At 36.5% G+C, this 25451-nt stretch overlaps 1 protein-coding gene across 5 annotated transcripts in view; it reads right to left on the reverse strand.

Moving 5' to 3' along the window:
* GREB1 (growth regulating estrogen receptor binding 1) overlaps positions 1 to 25451 on the reverse strand; it is a 105222-nt gene that overhangs the window by 58766 nt on the left and 21005 nt on the right. For 3 of the 5 annotated variants that reach the window (XM_085299984.1, XM_085299985.1, XM_085299981.1), the window contains exons 1-2: positions 19529 to 19536; positions 4056 to 4212 (exon numbers count right to left, since the gene is read on the reverse strand). In XM_085299984.1, coding sequence (XP_085156110.1) covers positions 4056 to 4212 — 157 coding nt within the window. In that variant the 5' untranslated portion in view covers positions 19529 to 19536. Of the gene's footprint in view, positions 1 to 4055; positions 4216 to 19528; positions 19537 to 25451 lie in introns of those variants that run through there. The other 2 variants (XM_085299983.1, XM_085299982.1) reach the window with 2 other exon arrangements.

Raw genomic sequence — 25451 nt, forward strand, 5'->3', positions numbered from 1 at the left:
TATTGAATTTAAATCTATTCATAGATAGATTAGCACACCATTACCTTTTTTTAAATAAATACTTCTCAGCTTCCACAAAGGATCTATTGGACCTGTAAATCTATACAGTTGTAATTATCATTGTGGTACCTTGATTAAGAAATTTCACAACTAATATTCTTATCTCCCTATGGTAAAATGCAAAATATAAGTTAACCTCTGCAAACATTTCAATATACATACAATCTTCTCTTATTGGAATTATTTATAGGACTAATATTACTCCCATACTGATTGCAGGATCCGGGGCTTAAATCAACAGCTATAAAATATACTKTACCCATGAACACATAACCATCCCTAAATGCAGATCAAGGAAGGAACAATCACATTGCAGCAGATCCAATTGCTCTCTGTTGTTTTGTGAAGCCAGTTCCCATCCTGCTAAAGGCCCAGTGGTATCAATGGTGTAGGGTTTTGGAGGCTAACACATAATATACAAAAATGTTTGTCACTAACTTTTGAAATCAACATTACATTCTCATCTCTCAGATKGCACCCAACTGCATCTAGGTGCATGAGAGGAAAATCCATTAGAAATCTTTTGCATTTGAGAAATAAGATGTGATCAGAAAATCAAGGACGGTGAATGTGATTTTGATTTGAATGTGGTTTTGCTTTCAGAAGTGAAGAATTAGATCTTGTAATCAGATCTTTTCAGGAGCAGAGGTAAGGCTAACTATTTTTAAGAGACAGTTCCACTGTGCACTTGTTTTAATGTTTCTTCTTCAAACTGCCACATGTTCAGCTGTGGCAAATCATTGTAGGGCAATGGAGCTTTACCAATTTACATCAGCTGTCAAGCCAGCTTAGGGTTATTTGTGGAGTTTCTTAGTTGCAAGCCTCTCTGATTTCCAGGTACTGGCTTCTAATAGATGGCAATAGAGACTCAGTTTTAATTTGCAATTTATACAGTAATAAACAGATAAACCAAGATACGGAAAAAAATCTAAACCTGTTACAGCCAAATAATTTTGCTATCTATTGTAAAGAATTTTTAATGCACATTCCTAGAAAGTTCTTGAACATCCTGAGCATTAACAGGCATTTTCAGGTTTTCTCTGCAGTTCTGACAGCTACAAAAATTAAGAAAACTTTAGAAGACCCTCATAAGAAATGTAAGAAGAGTGACATCACAGTACACTGCAGCCTTTTTGCTAAAATTAAAAATACAGCAAGAGGACTGCTAAAATAATGGCTTTGGACTACTTTAAGAGCCCCATGAATCTGCTAGTACTAGAGAACAGAGACAATATGTCAATAATAGGAATAAAGGGGAAAAAACAGAATAAAATAACATACTGTTTTGGAACCAAGGAGATTCAACATTATGTCTAAACCATTTTAGACGAAGGTGGTATTTTTAATGTACATAGTTACAATTAATTTTATAGATAAATGCAATTATATAAAGGCATAGGTTTAYAATAAGTATGATTTTGCAAATCTAGAACATGTAGATTGGAAAATCATACTCACTGCAAAACACATGTTCACAAACTCACTGCAAAAAAATGTAAAATCTAGACCAGGAGGGACCAATAACTTGTTTTAACTTGTTTCTGGACACACTATAGTCTCTTCTGCAAAAATAAATTGTTTTAGGTATGACTGATATGTAATTTTATTAGGCTAGTTTCATAAGGAGATAGAAAAATATTTTTAAACAAAAAAATATGATAAAACTAGACATAATGACAAGTTACAACTGGGGATTGACAAAGCTTCTGAAATTATTTCCAACTGATCTTTTTCTTGAATTGACTATATATTCAATTGTCAGGCTCTTCAACAATTTTGGTATTTTAACATCATCAGCAACAAAAATTTATAATATCAGCCTCACTTCCCAGTGATCGGGCTTTTTTGACAAATACTATGATGAACAAGATAAATTGGTTTTAGTGTAGAAACTTATCCTCTTAAAAATAAAGATTGCAATTTGAAAAACCTCATATATGGTACAGAAACATTGGTGATTATTCATTTAATGGCTATTACTGTTCTATATGAAAAGCCATTATCTTAGAAACAATTCTGCACCTATGTATCTATCTACCCATGGTACATTTATAACATATTAGCAGTCCACAAAACGGAAAGTCAGAACATTTGGGTTGCACTGACTCAGTGCATTACCTTCCTAAATCATTTATATTGGCTGCCCCACTATAGGAAGCCACTTGCTGTACTGAGGATGAAGGCAGCTATGACCAGGGATAGTCCAAGTAATACATCCACATGTCAGAATGCCAGGGTCAGGGAAAGATAAAAACGAGAGGGGAGGTCAAGAGCTTATACAAGATCCCAAGGATGTCACTGTGCTTCTGTCGCCTCCTAACCCTCAGGGCACAGGGATTCACGTAGCTAGAAGTGAAAAATCCAATTTACAGCGAGGGTAGCCTGTATGACGCCAGCATGCAGACCTCTCCCACCTGAGGAACAACCTAGGAAAAACCCCACGAAACGTTCCTTCAGAGTTCCTCCAGACTAAAGCTTTCATGAAAGGAATGTGCTTCACTAAGCTGGCGTGAGACTTCTAATTAACTCCAATTCAGTTCCGTTCCCGTTAACCGCAAAGAAAACGGGATGAGCCCCYAGCGGCGCGGAACGCTGGGCGCGGAGCGAGCCGCCCGGGTGCGAACTAGCGCCGCTGTTCCTAAACAATGTATCGACTCTGCCCGCCGACGTCACAGTCCCGTCTGTGACATCACAGCCGGGCGCCGGGGAGAAAGTTGGTGAGGCCTCAGGGCGGCGAATCAGCGGCGGCGGGGAGAAAGCGGCGGGAGCGGGAGCGGGAGCGGGAGCGGGAGCGGGAGCGGGAGCGGGAGCGGGAGCGGGGACGCGCTGAACGAGAAGCGCACGGTTATTTCCGCGTCCTGGGCGAGCAGGAAAAAAAAAGCTATGGCTCATGATGTGTGAGCTGTGGGCAGATCTCTTTCTCCAGGGAAATTTCTCAGCATTTAAAATGAAGTACTAGTAAAGAGTTGAATCTTTGCAAAATATTTTTATCCACCTATCATTTCTTAGGTTGATTATTGTTTTTTTCTGTTACTGTGGAGTATTACCCATTATATACCTTTCATTATATATTTATCTAAACTATCTTTAGTAAGCTATGAAAGGATTTATAGACCTGGGTAAAAGAAATGAAACATCACCCTGATGACAAGAATGGGTAAGTAACCAGTTAAATTATTAAATATACCCTTGCACCAGCAAGTCAGTTTTCTCCACACACCAGTAAACTCACTAATAACCTCACATTTTACCTCCAGATTCCTACCTCTAAGAGCATATTAAAACACCAAGTTATATAATGAGTTTTCTTGTCAGATCTTCCTAGTTCATCTAAACAATACTGCTTTCAAGAAAAAATAAAGAGCAAATGAAACTCAGAAAAACAGGCTTCTCTAAACACACACAAAAATTCACTGAGAAAACCTTTGTACTAAAMAACACCAACTTGAGCAGGGTTTACTGGAGAACACAGTCTAAATTTTTACCTTTGCACCCATGCAGTAATTAAAACATGGCTAAAATAATTATAAACCTTCTCAGTAAGGAGGCTACAAATATTTCTGCTATATTTCTTCATAATGAAAATTACTCTTAGCATATTTCATTTACAAATCTCTCGCATTTTTTTACCATCATTTATGGTGTAACTTTCAGTAATATACGGCAAATTATAGAAAAACAGAAACATGTTCCAAATTTTCCCACATTTCACATAATAATCATAGTACTTCAATCTACGCATCAATAAAACTGAACAAGCAAAATGACTTAATTTTATCACAATAAAAGACAATGCATAGTTCGTGTTTAATCAAATTCTAATGAACAAATAAATAAGAGAATAAATAAATATCTGTAGATTGTTAAGTGTTCACAAAAAAACTTYGAATATTTTAGTTTCTCTGCATTCTAATTTGAAATATTCATGCTGACTTTTGGGAGATCAAAATGCAGGATTGTTTTTGAGCAGAAACATAAATTCCACAATGTCCTACCTTCTGCTGAAGAAAGTTGCTGCTCAGCTTCCAAATACAATTGAGAAAAGATTGGTCTGGGAACTAGGTTGTTTGAACGGAGAGAGGCCTCAATAGAATTATGCAGCACTTCTTCAAATCTTGTAGTCTTGAGCTGACCAGCATAAGAATTTCCCATCTTCTCCAAAAAAAAAAAATAATAACAAAAAAGAAAGAGAGAGAAGGAAAAATTTTAGTACTCTGAAGTCAATCACTGCATGTTGATGTCAGACTATAACCTTTCCCATGAAAGAAAGAAGCTTCATTGTCCACAAAGAAAGGCAAAGGAAAAGAACATTGACTGCAGCAGTCAGTGAGCAGATCCTGCTGGTAAATTACAGGAAGTTACAGCTTTCTGTAATTCAGTAGAAAGGCAGCAAGCTTTGACACCTTCTTGAAGATGTGGCTAGAAATCTGCTTCTAGTAATTCCTTCTCTTATATAGCAATTGAGGAGATGTATTTTCAATAGCCAGCAATCTCATCTATAAAACAGGCTTTTTGTTTCACAGTATTTGAACAGAGAAAAAAAAAAGATTCTGGGAATAGCAGTTTTGTGGTATTTATCCTTGTATGGCCCATCATGCTGAAAACTCGTAGCTGAAGCAGATATCTTTTAGAGCTGTTGCTTCATAAATAATATAGCATTGCTCTAACACAGATCTTGTAAAAGATAATGACTTTTTCCTTCCCACCTCAAACAATACTTTTTTCTTGAAAGCAAGCAGGGTTTTTTGGAATGAGATATATCCATTACCTATTTGATTTTCCAATTAATTATAAGGCTTTCATTTTCAGTGAAATTGCGTAAGTTACTCATTTTGTCATTGAGGAGTCAGTCTGATCCAGCTGAATATCCCAGTAGTTTACTTCCCACGTACTTAACCGTGCCTGCTTTCCACAGTATGTCAGCTTTCATTGCCATGTCAGCTTTCTTTTTCTATTACAAAGTAGCTCTTGCCCTGGGCCCCATGTCCTTTCCCTCCTCAAGTAACTGTGAATAGAAAGCATGAAACACTTCCTGTTTGTAGCAGTAATTCCTAAACACTGAACAGCCCCTCCTTGGCACTGGATACTGCTTGGGAAATGAGCCTGTTGGAAAGCATCCTGTAGGAATCACCCAAGCAAAAGAAAAACTACTTTGAACAAGCTAAGCCACATACCACTCTTGACAGAAAAAGAAGTTCAAAAGGAACAAGATACAAATTTGTCTGATTTGGATATCTTTTTATAACTTTACAAAGCRCATTTTATCTCTATAATCATATCTTTATATAATTTTGTGTGTATCATTAAGATTAGAAACAGTATTAATGGAAGCAAAATAAGAATCAGAAAACAGTGCAGGTAGCATCTAAGAAGATGATCTAGAGAAGAAACAGGCAATACTGACAAAACATCTAAGCATATACATGTACACAAAAAGAAACACAAAATTGTAATGGGTAGCACTGATGAAATTAATAATGTATCGGTTTGCTGAAGGGTAAATGGGAAGCTGCAAAGCAGGTTAGCTATCTTCAGTGCTAACGTGGAAGTAAAGATGCCTCTTAATTCACTCTAAGAGCAGATGACAGTTTCCTTATTAATAAGAATGCTCTCTGACTCTTTTTGTTCTGAACTATTTTAACTACTTCTTCACTTACACCAAACACTGCTGAACACCATGGGGAAAGCCTGACATCRATATTGTCCTTAGCAACATGGTTCTGTATGACTGTCTGTCACAGTCTTGAAAATTCTGGACTAAAAAGAAAAACAAAAACGCATGAACGTGCTCCCAGCACGCTAACGTTCAAAGACACGCCTTCAGGTACGGAAAGGGCATTCAGCTATCATCCATTTCACAAACWTTTTTAGAGTCTGCTTTATTCAAACATAGAGTCAAAACAAGAAAGAATGCAAAACATCCAAAAGACTTTTTGCACTTAAAAAATACACTGATACAGGTTTCAGATAATATCCAAAAACTTTGACTGCAGCGACAAAGGCCTGCCTTACTCAGGCCTGGATTTTGCCTATTTTCAACATGACCATGCCAAGGAAACTGGTATATCTGGTTAMAAACTATGCAGGGAATGGATGGATGATTTTCAAACTTACTTACTTCTTGAAAAGCTTAATTAAAGCACATGAAAAACAGAAAGATTTTAAATCCATGTCAAATTTCTTTACTGAATTCATTATAAAGCTACTATTAATCAAGAGCAAGCTACAACATTTTGAGACAATTTAAAAGCACTATTACATAAATTTGTTCCCACAACTGCTTTATGCAATGAGGAATGAATAGAATAGATATACCATTTACTGGGAACTAAATATACATCAGRATTTCTAGAGCCCACTGGTGGGCAACACAGAAATCCTCCTTCTAACACTGAGTATTCGAGAAAGAAGCATCATATAGTTCGACCTGACACAACAGATAAGTAATCAGTAAAAGATTAAGCTAGCTATGCAAGGTGGAGATCCTCAAATCCTGTGCAACATAAGCATTTTTGTTTTTCCATTGCAATGCTAATTTACTTACCTAAAAGGATTTATACAATGAAATAAAAACATACTTTCTGGATATGTATACCATGGTTAGCTTTCATACATGTGTGGTATCTGAGGGATCTTACAATCATACACCATTGAACTACCTTACAAAACAGCCTGGGCACAGTCATAAAGTCAGGAACATGCATTGGAAGATGTGATGAATGTTTTAGAGCCATTTTACATTGTCAGACACCACTGGAACCAGAAAATGTGTATTGCAGGAGCTTTTTTGCCAGCATCAGCCCTTGCCATTCTGAGCCCCATTAATTCTCCAAGCTGCAGAAGAGATGACTTCTATCAAACAAGAAAGGGAGAAGCTGTTTCTCACTAATTCTGAGATGGTTTGCATTCCCTCTTTTCTTTAAAGCTGYTCAGACTGTGCTACCTGAATGGTAAATTGCTGACTCCTTGGCACCAGGAAGCAAAGGCTTTGAGCCCTATTTTCCTGCTTCAATGAACTCAGCGTTCTCAGCCCAGATTTATGTCTCTCTTGGATACAAGTGGGTGGCACAGGGTAAGGTTTCAAATGCTTGTGAATTTTCAAGCCATGAACATAGACAGTGACCAGATCTATTAAAAACAAAACAAAACAAAATAGTGCAACAGCAGGATAGCCCTCGACCTCAACTACAGATAAATCAAAGAGTACCTCCKTATCACCCAGTCAGTTTCCATGGAGAGCATGCAGGGAAAAATACTATCCACTACARAGGAAAAAAAGGAAAACCTAGAAGAACTGCTTAAAACCAAGATAAAAGAAGAATTAAAACACACTGAAGCACATCAGTACCTAAGAAACAATTGCAGATACAAATGAAGCAGCTCAGGGCAATGTAGTGGAAACTCATGGATAATGCTGCTAAATAGAGATGCCAAGCCCAGGCCTCCAAAAATGAGTAAAAGGTCTGTGTTAGTCTAAAGGGAACAGCCCTCAACTTCCCAACAAGGAATAGTTAGGATCCCTGCTGRTAAACAGTGATTACCTGATGAGGAAAAGCAGGAATCTGATTAAGGGTTAATGTTTTTGTCTGTCAGACRTAGACTCAAATTCAAGTTCAAATGCAGTTTAGTCTCTCCTTACTCARATTCTGAGGAAGAAGCAAACTACCTGCACTATTCTGTTATGACTTTGCACTGCAGCTGCTGTGATTTAAAAAAGGAGTTCAATGGTCATATTAATTCAAGGGGATTGCCAGAAGCAATCGGACATACAGTGCTGGTACCTAGAGTGGAGTGTTTGGGGAAAGCCCTGTTGGTTAATGGAAGAGTGTAACACACTGGTGACTCTTTGGAGTAGTTGTCTGCAAGAAAGATCATTAACGAGCACTAGGATTTTGCGAAGACTAAAGCCCTAGCACAGGAACTCTGCACAAAAATTACCGTACACCTARGACAGACCACGTATCCTCAGGAAAGCCATGGACTTCAGAGCATGGAGCTTAACCTAAGGATTTTGGTAATTCTCATTCAAATAGACTGCTAAAGAAAATCTGTCTTCAGCAGAAACTAAGAAAAATTTTAAAAAATATGACTGCTGTGTTAAGAAAATAAAGCTTGAAAAAGTCATCAAAGGATCTAAGTGCGAAATTAGCCATAGTTAACTACTTTAGTTGAGCGGYCTGAAGGGAAGAAGCAGGATATATACCCCCAGCTTTTGAAGATGACRTCCAAATAGCAAATTCAATCTTACATAGGACTTGTAAATTATTACAGGAACAATTTTATCTTAAGGTGTACATTTTTTGCTTTGTAATATTTCATTGGCATTACTTCTTCAAGATACGAATCTTGCATGATGAGAAGTATTCTGTGATAGAAAATGGAAAGTAATGTCATGATAGGGGCTAACAATAACTGAAGCACTACTATTTTATTTAATTTTAAATTCAGAATCCTAACCRTATTCATTTACTCTTCTCAGACAACATGAAAAAATTCTGGATTCCTGGGGTATTTCTAGCTATTTTAGACATTGACAATACGGAAGCTGCTCATATTAGTGCAAAACTCAGCACAGCAATGGATATATTTTTCTCAGTTTGAGCAGCCATCTTCAATACTTTTGAAATGGACTAGTAGAGTAATTTCTAACATTATCATTCTTTTTTAGAGAAGAACGGTAAGAGGTCTCCAAGCCCAATAATATTCCAAAGTAATTTGATACCACTTTGTCCCATTTCAGTCAAGAGGCAGTTCTTCACTTGCACAAAACGAGGTTATCAGTTTGTTTGTATAAATTATGGGCTTAAGATATGGGCATAATCCAAAAGATTATGTATTAAAATTTGAATGAGAAGAGAAAGCATTCTATACTGCAGGTTAACATTTTGTTCACAGTCCAGTGCTGAACAAGCTGTTACTTCTTTGTGCTCTCTSAATATGAGTTAGATCAATCTAGCAACATTCAAAGTCCATCAATACTTCTAAAGTTAGGAAAAGTCCCTAATAATCTTTGAAAACTTATATTAAAAATAACAATCTGATTAAGTTACGGTATACAAGAAATCATAGGGCAGAGACTTGTATTTAAATATATCTTAAAAAAAGATAAGTATATATGGAGATAAAACAAAACTGATCCCCTCCAATGGTATTGATGAACAGTATAATATCTTCCATGTGGATTAAATTCAGCCACAAGGCTATGTAATCATATATATTTTTTTTTTGGCTGGACAACACAGACAGAGAAGATTTTGGAAATGACTTGTGTTTTATTCTTTTATTTCTCTAAAGCTATCTCTGAATATCAACACAGCTTTCCTAATCTTTGGATTTGTAAGAATGCATTACTTTGTAACTTCTACATTAATATTGTCTAGTGTAAAGGTGATGTTGTGTGGTAAATCCATTCCCATGGTTTATAACAGAAACTTAATTCAGGGGAATTAAAAGACTCTCTCACTGCTAATCATTCCCCTCCCAAAGACTCAGCAGTATCCAATACACAGCAGAATGCTTCCTTACTAAGATTCATAGCCTGTTTTAGGAGCAAGTAACACACAGTTTACTTCTTCACAAATAAATAAAATGGGTTAAGGACCATTCTATGTTCCTGAGGCCCACAGGCCACATCCATGATATTATGTATTATGTCTCTCCTAATAGCCTCAAAAACAAGGTGCCAAAATGCTATGCAGAATGCCTTAGGAGAAAAAAGGGCTGGGAAGAGAGATGGTTATGACATAATRTCAGAATATGGGAAACATTTAAAATACATTTTTTTTTCATTTGAGATCACTTCCAGATCAATTTTTAGTTATTTTTATGCTTTTCATCACAATTTTCAAAAGGGTTTGACTTTTTGCTGTTAGTCTTACTTGGCATGAAAAATTTTGACACTTCAAAAGTTGCTGAGAAATAAAATGATGATCATCTGTTTAGCTCAGCTCTATAGTGCTAATAAAATTAATACCAGTAGTCACTTATAAATCTGCTGGTTGAAATCTACTTCTCTACTGAAGCAATTTGTTCCAGAGAAATAAAGCTGTCAAGTCATTTAAAAGTCTATATTCAATTTAYGTTTCACATATGAATAAGGTTATAGCAGTTAACTAGGCCCCATTTGGCCATTATATTTTAAAAGCAACATTAAAGCTTTAACTTAAACCACAGCTATCTCCGCCAGGAATCCCAGCTCCTTTTCTGTTACCAGATCTTAGAGCTCATATATCTCTTGCTAAATTATATAAGAAATGTTATCTACAAGCCAGATCAAATTAAACTTAATGGTTTCCTAATAATGCCATTTTGGAAAGTAGTTCATGATTAAACACAGACACTCTGATTAAGGCTGATGACAGGTCACAGAGAACATAATCCTACCATCTCTATACAGCCAAGAACAATTCTGCTACTGTTTCCATAAAGACAATATACTGCAAAAGGACTACTCAGATCTCTAYCGCTGCTCTCTTTTCCTTTTGCTCCTGCTTTTAATTTTTACCTCTTATTTTGATTTTGAAAATCAGGGTGGCTGCAGTCACAGGATTTCTCCTGCACTAACTGTGAAATGATTTCCTCCACTGCCTCATGTTTCCAAGCAACAGGTTCTTGGAACGCGAGTTCAGACTGCGAGGGGCCAAGCTTTCAAGTGCACCAGGAAGACGAGCTCAGAAGTGGGAAGTAATCACCATGCTTTTTGGCAACTTTAAATTCCAAATCAAATTGCTTTTATTGTAATCACTGAAATCAGTTTTCTCACTCACTTCATAAGTAAATAATGAGATGTGTTTCTTATCAGGAGATTGCTGCAAAGATTAATACCGACACTTCTGCAAGGAAATGAAATATATGTGATTTTCCCCATCTACTGAAAAATCAAGCCCATTTGTTAACTGCCCTCTAAGCCCTTGGAAGAATTCCCACGGATCCATATCAAACAGACGAAAAACAGATTTGGTGAAGTAAATGTTCAACAATCTCAGTAAAAATACTATTTAAAAGTAACTGCTTTTCTTCTTTCCTTCAAGTAAATAGTAACTCAAACTATTTAATGAATAACCCCTTAACATGCAATTATTTCATGTAATTATTTTAGGCCATTGGGAAAGGGAACTTCAGATAAAACCAAATATTTTCTTTCTTTTTTTTTTTTTTTTTGATGAAATTTTTCAACTGTAAAACAATTAGCATTATTTTTGAGGAGAAAATTGTTCATTTTTCAATGAGAAACCTGTCATTCCTGTGGGAAATAGTAGCAAAAACAACAAAACATTATTTTCTGCAGGAAATGAAAAAAAACCCTTCCAGAATATCTCTACAAAAACAAAAAACATTTTAAAAATTTCTCAAGCAAATTCAACTTTAGCTGGAATCACTGCAAAAAGCTCAGCTAAGTTCAAAGCAATCTAACTTGCCATAAACTCATTAAAATATATAGCTATGTATTAGGTTTGGAGATCCAGGCTACGGTATGTTGGCAATTTAGTGAGAAGGAATCTAAGCTGTGACAGCCTACATTGTCGTTTTCTGGGGAAACAGAAAACTCCAATTGCAACCAGATTCCTTTAATTATTTAAGGATGAAAGGTTGCTTTGATTTTAAGACATAGTTTATTCCTCCTTTAAGAATACAGAAAAATTCAGCTTCCTTTGTCTTAAAACTTTCATGCTTCCAACAGAATTAGAGTTGACTTTTTGTGAAAATTTTAAAATAATGATTTGTTTTAAAAAGGTAGTCTATTTTAGCTTATCTTAATATAGAAGAAACAATGCCAGACAAAGTTCAAACCGGTCATAATAAAAAATCCTCAGGGAAGCTTTACTTCCTGTTGCTAACCAAAGTTCAAGAGAATCATAATCAAAATCAATGTTGGGATCAGGTGCCTGATAAACATGCATATTAGCAAAAAGAATTTGGAAGAAAATTTAACTGGACTTTTTATAGGTAACTGGAAATCTATCATTAGCCTTTTTTTTAGCTATAATTTTCACTGGAAATCTATTTTCAGYCATAATGATAACAACAATTTTCATTTACTTGCTTTTCTGGTTTGGGGTGTGCCTCCTTTCCACAGTCATTCATATATGTCATTTCTTAACATCCTGCATATTGGGCTAAGGGGCCATTTCTTGAAAAGTCCATGTGGATCTGGGTGGTAGTCCAGCATCGTAATAATACAGCAGACTAAGCCTGATATATGCTATGGCAATAAATACATTTAGGCAATGGCACTGTATCCTGTAAATGCTTTCACATTCCTCTCTGCAGGAAACAATGTATTCTGATGTAGATTTCTCTGATTTTCCTGCAGGATCTCATAAACTTTGCAGGTGTTACTAGAGAGAAAATCCTTTATCAGCAATTTCCACTGTAGCTCAACTGCTACACTTTACTATTTCTCCAGCCCAGAATCCTGACCTTACAGCTGGTCAGGCAGCTCTGCCTTGGCTCCCATTCGGCTTTTGTGTGTTGCTTTGATCAGTTCCTGGCTGTGGATGAAAGCAATTCTTTTAGAGACCACCTTCAAACTCTCTTAAAAAAAGAATTACATACATAAAACCAATTGAGCTTGTTAAGCAGCAGGAAGAAGCCAAGTAGAGGGAGGAGAAATGGAGGAAAAGGGGTGCCACAAATCAACGTGAGGAAATGATGATCAAAGTGGCAAGTGGAAAATTAGTAAAAAATGTTCCCTAAGTAGTACAGGTCTAGGTCATTCTCTTTCCCAACTCTGTAAGTGCAAAGGCTTTCTCTCTATTACTCGGGAGAGAGATACAACTCTCTTTCCAAGAATCCTCTCACACATCTGCTCTGCACCCTTGTGTACAATCCTCCTGAGATCTTAGTAAAGCAGCAGGAAGGAGACTGGTAAGCCAGAAAGAAAGGGATTATCTGGAAATGCATGTTTTTCTGAGGAAACTCTTAAGAAATCGCCACACTTCACAATATTACTGTTTCTTCAGGTTACTGGTGCTAGAGATCGGTTTTGGGAATCTCCTCAGAATCCAAGAGCTATTATGCAGGAAGTAATTCTAAACATACTGTAAAGTTTAGCATTTGAGCCATCCTCAAAACCTGACTTTTCTCTTTCCTTAATATAAGCCTACCTCTCTAGGTTGATTCATGGAGGCAGTGCAGCAGCTGTTCTTGAGGCAGCCACAGGCACACAAGAAGAGCAGGATGTGTAGCTTAAAGACATTTTGGAGCCTGCTCTTTCAGAGCAGCGGAGACTTAGCCAGATGGTCTCTGTGGTCTCTSTCTACGGATATTTATGGACTGCACAGGTTCAGAAGCGCTAGCTCATTCACACCGAAGCTCCTGATTCAAAGAGATTTTCACTGATCTCTTCTGATAGAGCCTACCATGCTAAAACTTATCATTTTTTTCTATATAATGAACAAAGAGCGGAYAAAAACACAGTGGGAGCAGTCTAAACTGTCTTCTTACCAGCTATGACTAAACTGCTATGGAATTACAACAAATGATAGCAAATACATCTCTAGTTACTTCTAATTCATTGAAAAATAAAATTCAGCATCAAGGTACTCACTCAGGAGATCTGTTCCACATGTATTATACTTTGAAAATATATTAAATAAGAAAAATCTGTAAACATGTATGTGCAACCATGAAATCTGAAACAAGCAATTTTAAGTAAAGAAGTACAAAGCTCAAATTTCACCCATTTCTTAAAAAAGTGAATTTAACAGAATTTGAGATCTAGAGTCTGAACTATCCTTTTATGGGTTTAAAAATTAAAGTCTTCTGTATTTTATAAAAAATCTCAAAGTTCCCTGTGAGAAAATCAGTCATACAAATGCAGACAAATGCATATACTTAAAACATGAAAATTAGTTATTAAAAAATGTCTCTCAGTTACAGCACTTGAACAATAACTAATATAAGACAGTGTGAGAATCTATAGCTGATATGTTAATRTTGCCATTAAACATAACAGTATTTTTCAGCATGGAAATCCTACTTGTATAACAAAAAATATACTGTACCGTATTGAAAGCATGTGGTCCTCAATTACATCCAGTAAGTCACTGCTAAAGGTTCACGTTTTGATTGTACTGCTGGGCATCTTACACCTGTAGTAATTGCTAGGGATCATATCTTTATGGAGATTTCCTTCTTTTGATTGAGAAGAGTCTGCTGCTGGGAGAACTGGTTAGGACACTTAAGGCTCCTGAGTCAACACTGTTCGCAACTGAACAGCTCAGCCAGGTCGCCGTGACATGAACACTCTCCTCTCACAGTAGAACACAGGAAGGTTTCAAAGCTATCTGTTCTGCAGCTACAGCAAAAACAAAGTAATAAGACCACAATATAACCTGGCAAGCTGTTCTCTAATTTGTGTGCCTGCTATACTCGATGATAAATGGTATGACTTTATGTCTTAATAATACAGAAGTGTTGTGCTGGGTCATGGTGCTCCTGGTCAGGTACGTATCAATCTGTCAGTCTCAAGCATTACTAACGTCAACAATTTTGTTGCTGGTTTTTGGAAGGAATGAAGGGGGGGTAAGAAATAGGAGAGTTCTTTTGCATTATATAGATAACAAAATAAATAAAGTGTGTATTTTGAGTACTTTATTTTGCTAACAGAAGGGAAAATTAACAGAACAGAAATTAAATATGCAGCAACATTAGCATTGTGTTGGTATACTATTCATGTATCTTACGTATAAAATGGACAAGAAATCAAAACTGTTTGAGAGATTATGTTCAATATACTGGCTGGATACACAAAGAACATCTATTATACCATATATAAAGAAACACTGCATCTTTTAAATATACAACTATAGTGCATGCACAGAGAAAGTCTATTTCTGGAAAATATTTCTCAAATACTTCCTTAAGTCACAGACTGCAGCATGTCACTTCAGATGATGCAAGAAACTGTTTGAAAACTGAAATTTCTTTTTCCTATGGCTTCAAGTCATGGAACACTCATCTATGTACTTGATTTTAAATTTAGTCAAATATCAATGAAATCAGTAAAATTAAGCAAATATCTGAGGGCTTCGTTGAATTACAGTTCTACATAAACTTTGTATGAATGACGCACTGAACAATGAAAATAGATTATTTACTTTCATTTGTTTTCTTTTTAGCTTGTATATAGCTCTATTCTCAGGGTGTGATTTCATGACTGGCTCAAGCTGCTCTAAGCTTATGTTATAGCTGAAAAGGGATGTCTCTCACTTTTGGCCATGTATTTCCTCTCTGTTGTTCCGTGGTACGGATCAGACGAATTTGGCTGAAAACGAGCCACTTCTGTAGGATTATGTTCAGCTGTATCAGCTTCCTCATAGCTGATAGTATATGAACACTAATATATGCAAAAGAAAAGGCCCAGATAGGCTAGAGATGATGGTTGGAGGAATTTTTTTTACAGAGGCAATATAAAAACACTTTAAATAACAATATTTAAAACATAAAACTACATGCTCGGATTCCCCTTCTTTAACATAAAGGGGAAGGAAATATTTTAATTTTAAGGCCTGTGTGAGGAATCCCTTGGAAACCTAGGTGACTCAGCATTTTCACTCAAAACAATTTTCACCTTAATTTAAACAAAAATGGAAAATTTTCACTGTTTATTTGGTATTTAAAAGTTATATACACTAAAATTGGATTTTAGACACAAGAAAAGCATGAAGGAATGTGAGAAGGACACTGTATAAAGGTACGAAGATGATCTGGCAAAGCAGCTAGTATGTTTTTCTACCACTATAGAAGTAAACTGGAAGTTTGAGAATTATTCCATACTTACACTAAGTATGTGAGACTTTAGTTATGCCATTTTCAAGTAGACTACCAAGTCATTCAGGAGACATCACTCTCTGGTTTTCTATTAGCAATGTACTGTTGTGTACCATAAACATATTAAGCTGAAGTGACAACACTTAAAAGTCTGTGTTGATATCCAAAGTTTAGAGAAACCCAAACCAACAACAAACTCTGCAAGAAATGCATGTGTATGTGTGTCATGTGTGTGAGTTTTGAAAGAGTCACTTTAATAACTTAACAGGTCAACAACAATGCAAGCCAGAATAGTCACATTTAAAAGAGATATAACCTGATTGATACCTGCCAAACATACCTGCTCAGCAACCGCAGTACATTCATGAACTAAATGTCTCTATGATATTGTGTCAGATGCTGTCTACAATGATGTCTTGGATGCTATACTTTCTGTTTCTAACTTTACTTCAGGGTTGGGAAACATGACATCAATCTTGAAGAAAATCAGTAGAGTTTAGGCCCACAGAAAAAAATGTTAACTTGCTGTTCAGTAGTGGAATGAAGAAAGTAAAAGGGACCTGTTTGCTTCAGGTATAGGCATGGAGAAGGAGTTCTGAGGGAGGGAGAAGAAAGGCAAGCTGACATAGAAGGGCCTATTGCATTTGATTAGTACCCAGATCAGGAATGTTAGTACCCAAAGCCAGGCAAATTGTTTGATTAATACCCAGAATGTCAAGAATGGGTGATAGGCGAGAAAATTATATTTATGCAGTCTTGTATATAGAACCAGTGAGAATTGGTCAGCATGTAGCTGCTGATGCATCTATTAAGAAAGCATTTGTCCACCTGCTGAAATGAGTAGCTGAATCCACATAGAATAAGTCAGCAATACAAGTGATGAATGGATGGAACAGTTGTTAGGGGAAAACTGAACATGTAACTATCCCAACAAACAGTAAAATATATACCTTCTATCTCAGGCAACTACAGAAAAAAATATTTTTGACAGGAATATACAAGGCACATAGTCCAATATTTGAGAATACTGGGACAGAAATGAAACAGTAGACATAACCTGCGGTTAATAAGACTTTCAGATGTCCAAAGAACAAACCAAGCTACAAGCAGAAACATGATACAGAGCATCAGGAAAATATTTTACTAGTATGACAGGTAATAAGGAAGAACAAGGAACACGAGTTGGTCCAACAAGCAGAAACATGATACAGAGCATCAGGAAAATATTTTACTAGTATGACAGGTAATAAGGAAGAACAAGGAACACGAGTTGGTCCAACAAGCAGAAACATGATACAGAGCATCAGGAAAATATTTTACTAGTATGACAGGTAATAAGGAAGAACAAGGAACACGAGTTGGTCCACTGTGGAATCAGAAAGAAAAACTAATAGATGATTGTAAATTTAATGTTCCTTTTGCCAGAAAGACAAGCAAAAGTTATTTGTGATCAAATTGGTACAGCAGCTTTAGCAAGGAGAAATGCAAACTGTCCTTCCAAAATATCCAATAACTTAGTATTTGAAGTACTCTGTGGGCAGACTGCATCTAAAAGAACAAAAATTGGGTTCTGCCAGGCAGACTGAGTGCTCTAATTATCACAGAATCACAGAATGGTTGAGTTTGGAAGGGGCCTCTGGAGATCATCTAGTCCAACTCCCCTGCTCAAGCAGGGTCACCTACAGCACGTTACACAGGATTGCATCCAGGTGGGTTTTGAAAATCTCCAGAGAAGGAGACTGCACAACATCTCTGGGCAACCTCTTCTAGGGCTCTGTCACTCTCACAGTAAAGAAATTCTTCCTCATATTCAGACGGAACTTCCTGTGTTTCAGTTTGTGCCCATTGCCTCTTGTCCCGTCGCATGGCACTACTGAGAAGAATTATAAGTCTTCTACTTTTTTATAGAAATGTTTTTAATATATCTTCTGTGCTTAGACAGAAATATTGAAATGTGTATGAAATCTTATATATTTGTTATACGTATATGCTGAAAATATCTACCAGCTTGAGCTTTTCGGGATTCTCATGTGTAATCTAGTACTTTTGGGTATATACAAAAAGAGACCTTTAAAAGCCTGAGTGAAGATTCAGCTGACCAGCTACTAGTGCTTATTGACTTTAGTGCTAGCTGAATTGCTCCCTTAGCTCCACTGGCCATACTGATTATATCTCCATTGACTAACAAGAGTTGCAGCTGTAGATGTCTACATGTGTAACCCAAGTTTAGGAGTCTTAGGGCTCAATTCAGTTGTCTACATAGAGGTGTTTAGTGGTCTTTGATATGCTCTAGTGTATCTGCATAAGTCCTACAAATACAATACACATAGGTCCTATAAATTAATACAAGTCCTTTGGGAGATCAAAGCAGCAGCAGGAAGCCAGGCAGAAAACCCAAGTGCATCTGAAATGTCACAAAAAGTATGTACACTGAATCAAGTCCTTAATCTCAAAGTAAACCTCACTCTCAAGCCTACCCTCAAAGTTAAGAAATGGCATGTCTATGGATAAATTTACATTGCCAAATTGGCTTCCAGTTTGCCTCTGGCTCCTATTTCCTGAGGATCTACACTGTATACACATTAGTTTACTTCCAGGCATTCTAAACTCAGCTTCAGTTCTGTGAATAGTTAACTAAAGGTTCCCTTTTCTTATACAGCATGAACAAGATCATACTCCCACCACTCTACACAGTCCTCCAATAGTTTCCCAGCAGGCCTAGTACCATCACCCACCTGCTCTCTCTCCAGGCTCCAACGCATGCCGCACATGCTGTGCCATGAGGCAATGAACACGCCATCCTGGCTAGCTGCAACACATACTTCACAGTATTTTAGTCATCTGAACTGTAGCACCATTCCTATCGCACATCCATGCAAAAATTATGTCTCAGAAACACCTAGCTCAKGGGATGTGCACTGCAGAAGCAGCTAGTCCATTCTGAAAAATGCTACTGTGAACAGTGTAGGTAAGCACCACCACACGATTTGGCCTTGGGCCAGCGATCTCTCCCTGAGGCTGCTGCATGTCCACAGAGGCACARCTGGATTCTCCTAGGGTAGCAATAACTGATAAGAGTTCTCAGGATTTCAGTTTTGGATTTTCTGTGCAAATTCTAAGTCCACTGCCTGCATCTTTTCTTTTTCTTTTGCACTTGTTCTGTAGCCTCAATGTCCTTCCACCGTCTGGCTGTAAATTAAGGATTAATACCACTTCTCTAAGTTGCAGAGGACAGTTATACTCAAAACTATGAGCTATCTCAATAGCGTTGGGAAAAAAAAAAAAAAAAAAAAAAAAGAAAGGTCAGGACACTACCCTTCAATTTTACAGATATCAAAAAACAAAAAAGGAAATGTGCAGGCATCTATTGTGAAATTCTATAAAATGTGAAGGAAACTGAGGGAGTAAGTCTAGGGAATTGCTATTTATAAAGTAATAGTATATCTAGAATAGGATTTTCTTTCCTATGGAACTGTATTAAAGGCACATAAATGCTGCCTTGCATTTAAAATCATACAAGTACTTCTGTTCTTCACACCATTGAACTTACAAATAATTTTATCAAGATAATACATGGTTGTTAAAATCTCTGAGAAAAATGTTATTAAAAAGTAAACAAAAAGTTTTATAAAATAAATAAGTGCTTCAACAATGAATGAAAGCAAGAAAGAAAATAATGAAAGTGAATACATACTTGCAAAAACCTACAGAAGCCAATAAATTGGTATCTCTTCCTGATTTCTTCTTAAATGACCACTGCACAGAACTTCAGGACTGAAAAAATTAAAATAAACGGGGTCATTATGACCTCAAAGCAAGTAAGAGTTAATTACTATAGCAGATAATGATGAATCATACCTAAGCGAACCTCCCATTCCTTCTCAATAGAATGCATTATTAATCAGACACAGTGTTTTACAACCGGTACAACTTATGCCAGAGAAAGCCTCACTTTTGTCAGTGTACAACAGGAACATTTCAGAGCGTCACAGCTGTATCCTCACTACTGTTATGGTAACAGAAGCTGTTGTTGCTTCCATATCTCACTCACATTTCACATCTGTGGGATTTTTAACTGTGCACTGCACAAAAACACCAATTATTTGTTCAGTCACGCTGTAAAATCTTAAATGTAAAAAAATCTGTGTTAAATTTTAAATGAATGTTTGAAGGTCTTTTTTAAAAAATTAAAAGCTACAGCCTTACTGATACTTCTGTAACTATTAACAGCCGTGATCATTCCAAACACTTCCTTCAGAGTGTTCCTTCATTTCTAGTAATTGTTGTACTGGCAAAAAAATTTAGAACCTCCCGGCTGAGTAATATCCATTTGAGTGCTTCGAGAAACAGCTCTTAAGAACTCTCAACTTTCTTCACTCTCAACGTGAAAGACCTCATATGCCCACCCATGTGCTGCAGGACTCTGTACAGTACATTAGGTCAGGAGACAAGATGTGGCACCATCTTACAGCCGGGGAACAGGCACATTACATTCTGTCGCGAATGTGAAGTGAAACAAATTGCACAAATCTTGTGCTTAGTGGCTCAGTGTTTGTGATTTGATATGCTTGTGTAACCCACCACCTGGTTTCAAGTTCAAAGATAGTGATGATACAATTCTACTGCAATCTATTTAAAGATATGTAATTTCCACTGTTATTTCTATGCTTTGTGCCTATTCCCAAACCTGCCATTTACTCATGTTCCCAATCCCTTACATATACTGAGGAAGATACCATGTCCATTTCTACTGATGTTTATTTGCATACTCAGTGAATTGGTACATATCTTTGTTTCTAATCAAAACAAATGTATAGCACGACTTGCTATCACATATATTTGTTTTAATTACTGGGAGTCATTAGAGTTTTAATCTCTTTAGTTTAACTTGGTTTAAATATATTTTTCTTAAGAATTTTCTCATCTGGTCACTTGAATCAAAATTGATACTAAAGAACTTAGTGCTGCATTTCAGACACATAAATGGAGAAAGTCCCCCAAAAGGCAGATTTTTAGTCTCATTGAAATAAAAGCTGTGCTGTCTTAATTTTGAGAAGTGCCAGGAATCTCAGATTTCTCTTTCTTGTGATTCTAGTTTATGTATCATAATTCCTGAACACCTCAGCATTTAATGACTTCATACTTGGAGAACCAAGTAAGTAAGGAACCAAGTAAAGTGAATTTTAAGAGTCTGAATTCAACTCTTTCAATCAAAGTCATCCAAGAACTGTGTGGCAAAGTTCAGATCTGAATGCAGCCTTCCTGGGCTTGTACTGAGTCACCACATGTTCTTGCATCTTATTAAATATTTACCTATTTAGTTTAAATTCTGGTAGTTATGTGGAGTTTGGAGGTTGGGAGGAGTTAATCTTTCAGTTCTCTCTCATTCTGCTTGGGAGAAACAAAGATAGATAGAGCCACTTAAAAACAATTTTTGAAAGTTTTTTGATAAAAAGTGGATTTTCTTCATTATTAAGGTAAATGATGCCAGACTTCTAAATTTCTAAATTATACTTCTTAATTATAGTAAACTATAGATAAGAAAAAATTAAGAATACAGTTTTCTCTTCTCCTGTAATCTTCCTCTACAATTTCTTAATTAATCTGCAATAAGAATAATTAAGATCAACAAGCTTTGCATCAAACCTGATATTCTTTTTGACTGTCTTATGAATGATCTTGGATATTAGCCAGAATTTCTGCTTATTGTCATTCATTAAAATATTGTATGCTCCAGTTTAAATTCATCATCATATCAGACTTTCCATAAGTGTCATGGAAACTGAAGACAAGCTTCTCCTATATGATCTGTTTAGCTAATTACACAGCTAGTATCTTATTCCTCTGCTTTGCTAGATTCTCATAGTCACATTGCTCCACTAGCAGATAGAACAGATCCTGCATTTTTTAYGCTGAAAATTACTCACATCTACAAATGTTATCAGTATTAGAACAATGTAATACCAAAACAACACAAAATACTGCAAAAAATTAGCAACTCTCAAATACCCACACACATGTCATCTGGTTTGTGTGTTAGCTATACCATAGAGACGGAGATGCTCAGTCTGACTCCAAGCAAAGCCAGCTCAGTTCTTATGAGACTTATTAGCTTAAATATATGCCATGTAATTGAAACTATACTATAGTCTTCCAGGTCTATCCCTCTGCTGGGGGTAGTACAGATAGGCATTGCTGAACTGAGTGTCAGCACAGAACTATTCCAATTGATACTACACTGCATTACTCACCATTGCAGTGTCTATAGTATCCCTGTTAACTTCTCATCACCCACATATCTCAGCCTCCCAATACCTTGTATAAAAGTGAATTGTTGAATAAAAATGAATAGGCCAATAATTCAAAAATGATGAAGTGTTACAATCATGAGCTTACGGAAGGATTTAGACATGCAAGCAGACAGAAAAGGTAACAACAGACTCCTTTGAATACTACTCCTTTAAAAATTACTGTATGACTCTACTAAATGTCAGTATTAAACATCCACAGAACAAATCCTTGTATTCATCCAAGCAAAAGGTTGGTAGGCAACTAAAATGTCTTCCACTTGCATCTGGAAGACTATGAAACATGTTCCAACAGAAGAAATAGGAAATAAATTAGATTATCCAAATGCTGACTCCCTCTGCATTTATGATTGGTAGGGCTGCTCTCAACAATTCAGACAGCTGGAACACTGCCTGTTGATGCTAATTATAGTAAAACTGGAGGTTAAGTGGAACTCAGCTGAGCACACCTTCTTTAGCTCCACTGAAATGTATTTTTCCTTTTGCCTAGAATTAGAGCCACTGTAGAAGACACAGATACAGTTCATTTTAAAGAACCGTTTGCTAAAGACAGAAGAACCAGAAGACAAATATAAAGTATTCCTTATTTTCTTTAAATTCCATGTTGGTTGAACCAGTTTTACAGAACTTATCTCATTATTTATGAAAATTTTGTAGCTGACTGCAGTTGCTTGTAGACATTTTTCTGCCATTTTAAAAATAATTAAAAACAAAACTGGTATTTGCAAGTACCACAAAATGACATCAGCAAACTGAGATCCAGCTGCCTCAGTTTATACATCATATAAAAATGAAAATCAGAGGCACTTATTTGGAGGACTGTTCGACATTGTTCTGTGAACATTTTTCTCACATTCTCTTCTAGAGAATCTGTTCATCTTACCGCAGGTTTTATTACATCTAACTCAAAATAGCATACAACTAAACAAGTTTAGCCTATCAATCAAGCCCAATCAAAAATACAAAAGAATGATTTATGCATAGGTTTCTCATATATTAATATCAATGTGGTTTTCAATTAAGTACATAAAAATTATCAACCGTGAAAATAATATACATAATGTGAAAATATTTTCATTCTGATTTTATCATATAAATTTCAGTGCAGTTTTCAAGGCCTCAAAATCTAGCTTTTAACAGAATATTGAGTGTCAGACTGCAAAAGGCAAAAGTCCTGCAAAATCTTTTAGCTTATCATTCTGAACTTCAAAGGTTTGATGCTGAAGTATCATGACAACTATACAGTCTTAACTTTTGGAAAAAAGACAAGATTCTTAACTTCTGGAAAAAAAAGACAAAATTTAAAAAGGTAAATATATGTTTAAAAAAGGAAATACAATATGATATGATTAAGTAAAATATCTGCTCATTTATCCTCATAATTTATCAAAAAGCAATTCTTCGCTCAAGTCTGTCAAGCTTTTCAACAAAATTGAAACCAAATTTGACAGAGTATGTATGATTTCTGACATTATCCTAATAACAATATTAAAATTCTTACTATCTTATTCTTACTATCTTTTGACATTTCATAATACAGAAAAGGAGCTGGAGAGGAATAAGACTGACATTTTTGCCTGATCGACATTTTGTCTGGTTCTGGCTAGAAAAGAAATAGTTATTGCATCTTATATTATTGTATATATAACATATATATGAAAGTATTAGTAGGATAGGCAATCCAGATACATAGATCTCTATTAAGAAAAATACAAATTTCAAGTAGCAATTTTTTGGCCCTAAAAACTTAAGACTGCACAAGGGCAATTATATACTGAATGACAATTATACACTCTCTCTGTATAAAGCATATAAAATATACAAATTATGTGTGCTGTATAAACCTAATATTGTGATGTTTAAATTTGTATTTTAGTGTTCAAAGGAAATGGTTATTAAGAGTGATTTTATTGTACCTCAAATTATTTGCTCAAGATACTGCTGCAGTAATGAAGTAACACAGTACTTCAATATCTTGGTTGAGAAAAGCAGCTTCAGTGGTGCATTAAGTGACTTCCTTGATTTTCTTAACTGATATAAAAGAATTGAGTGATGTTTTCAACAGGACTCAAAAAAAAAAAAAAAAAAAAACAGATTTTAAGAATTAAGAGGAGAGAAACTGACAACTAAACAGAAAAAATCATTATGCCACTATATAAATCCATAATCTGCTCACACTGGAAATACTGTGTGCACTCTGTTAAAAAAGGACATAGCTGAACTTGAAACAGTTCATATAAAAGCAAGAAAGATGACCAAAGGATTGGAATGGATCCAGGACTGTCAATTTGGGTGGGATTCTTCAGAACGGAAAAGAGGTGACTTAAAGGGATATGCTAGAAGTCTACAAAATCTTGAGTGGCACATCAAGGGTGCCTAAGTACAGATAGTTCACTGTATCTTCCAGTACAGAAATTAGGACACTATCGCATTTAGCTTATTTTTTGTCCCATTATTTCAGCTGTTACATAGTGCCTCTTACTTTTCRAGTAAGTGTAGCCAATAGAGCCAGTAGTTTGCACAGCAGAGTGCAAAGAAGTGAGTGGCCTTCGTCTCCAGTTACAGTAGAGTATGCTTCCTCAGATATGGTTATGACACGCTGCAGAGTGCATTCTCCAGTAGCTGTTGGAGTCGCTGTATCTGTCGTGTCAGAGGCTTCCACTCAGGCAGACCTTCCGACGGTGGATGCAGCTCTGCAGGTCTCAGGCTGCAGGGATTGCCTGGGGCCTCTCCATGAGGCTCGGGCTGACAGTCAGCTTTTCCACATAAGACATGCTGTTGTTCAAGAGTTGTGTTGTCAGGTAAGGAGTTACAAGAGGAAGTAAGGAGGCTGCATAGCATCTGAGAAGATGAGCATCAGATAGGATACTCTCTGAGACCCTACCAGCCCTTTCTGGCTAGTATTCAAACACCACTTCCTCCAAGCTCAAGAGCGGTGCATCCCTATGAGTAAGAAGTGCAGCAAAAATGACAGGAGACCTGCATGGGTGAACATGGAGCTCTTGGCCAAATTCAGACAGTAGAAGAAAATACACAGAATGTGGAAGAAGGGACAGGCTACTTGTGAGAATTATAGGAATGCAGCCASAGTATGTAGAGATGCGACGAGGAAGGCTAAGGCCCGGCTGGAATAGAGTCTGGCAAAGGACGTTAAGGACAACAGGAAGGGCTTCTTCAAATACATCAGCAGCAAGAGGAGGACTAGGGAAAATGTGGGCCCACTGCTGAATGGGGCGGGGGCCCTGGTGACAAGGGATACAGAGAAGGAGGAACTACTGAATGCCTTCTTTGCTTCAGTCTTCACTACTA

Source organism: Rhea americana, unplaced genomic scaffold, assembly GCF_003343005.1.
Source record: "Rhea americana isolate MKP2758 unplaced genomic scaffold, rheAme1 scaffold_159, whole genome shotgun sequence".
Taxonomy (NCBI): domain Eukaryota; kingdom Metazoa; phylum Chordata; class Aves; order Rheiformes; family Rheidae; genus Rhea; species Rhea americana.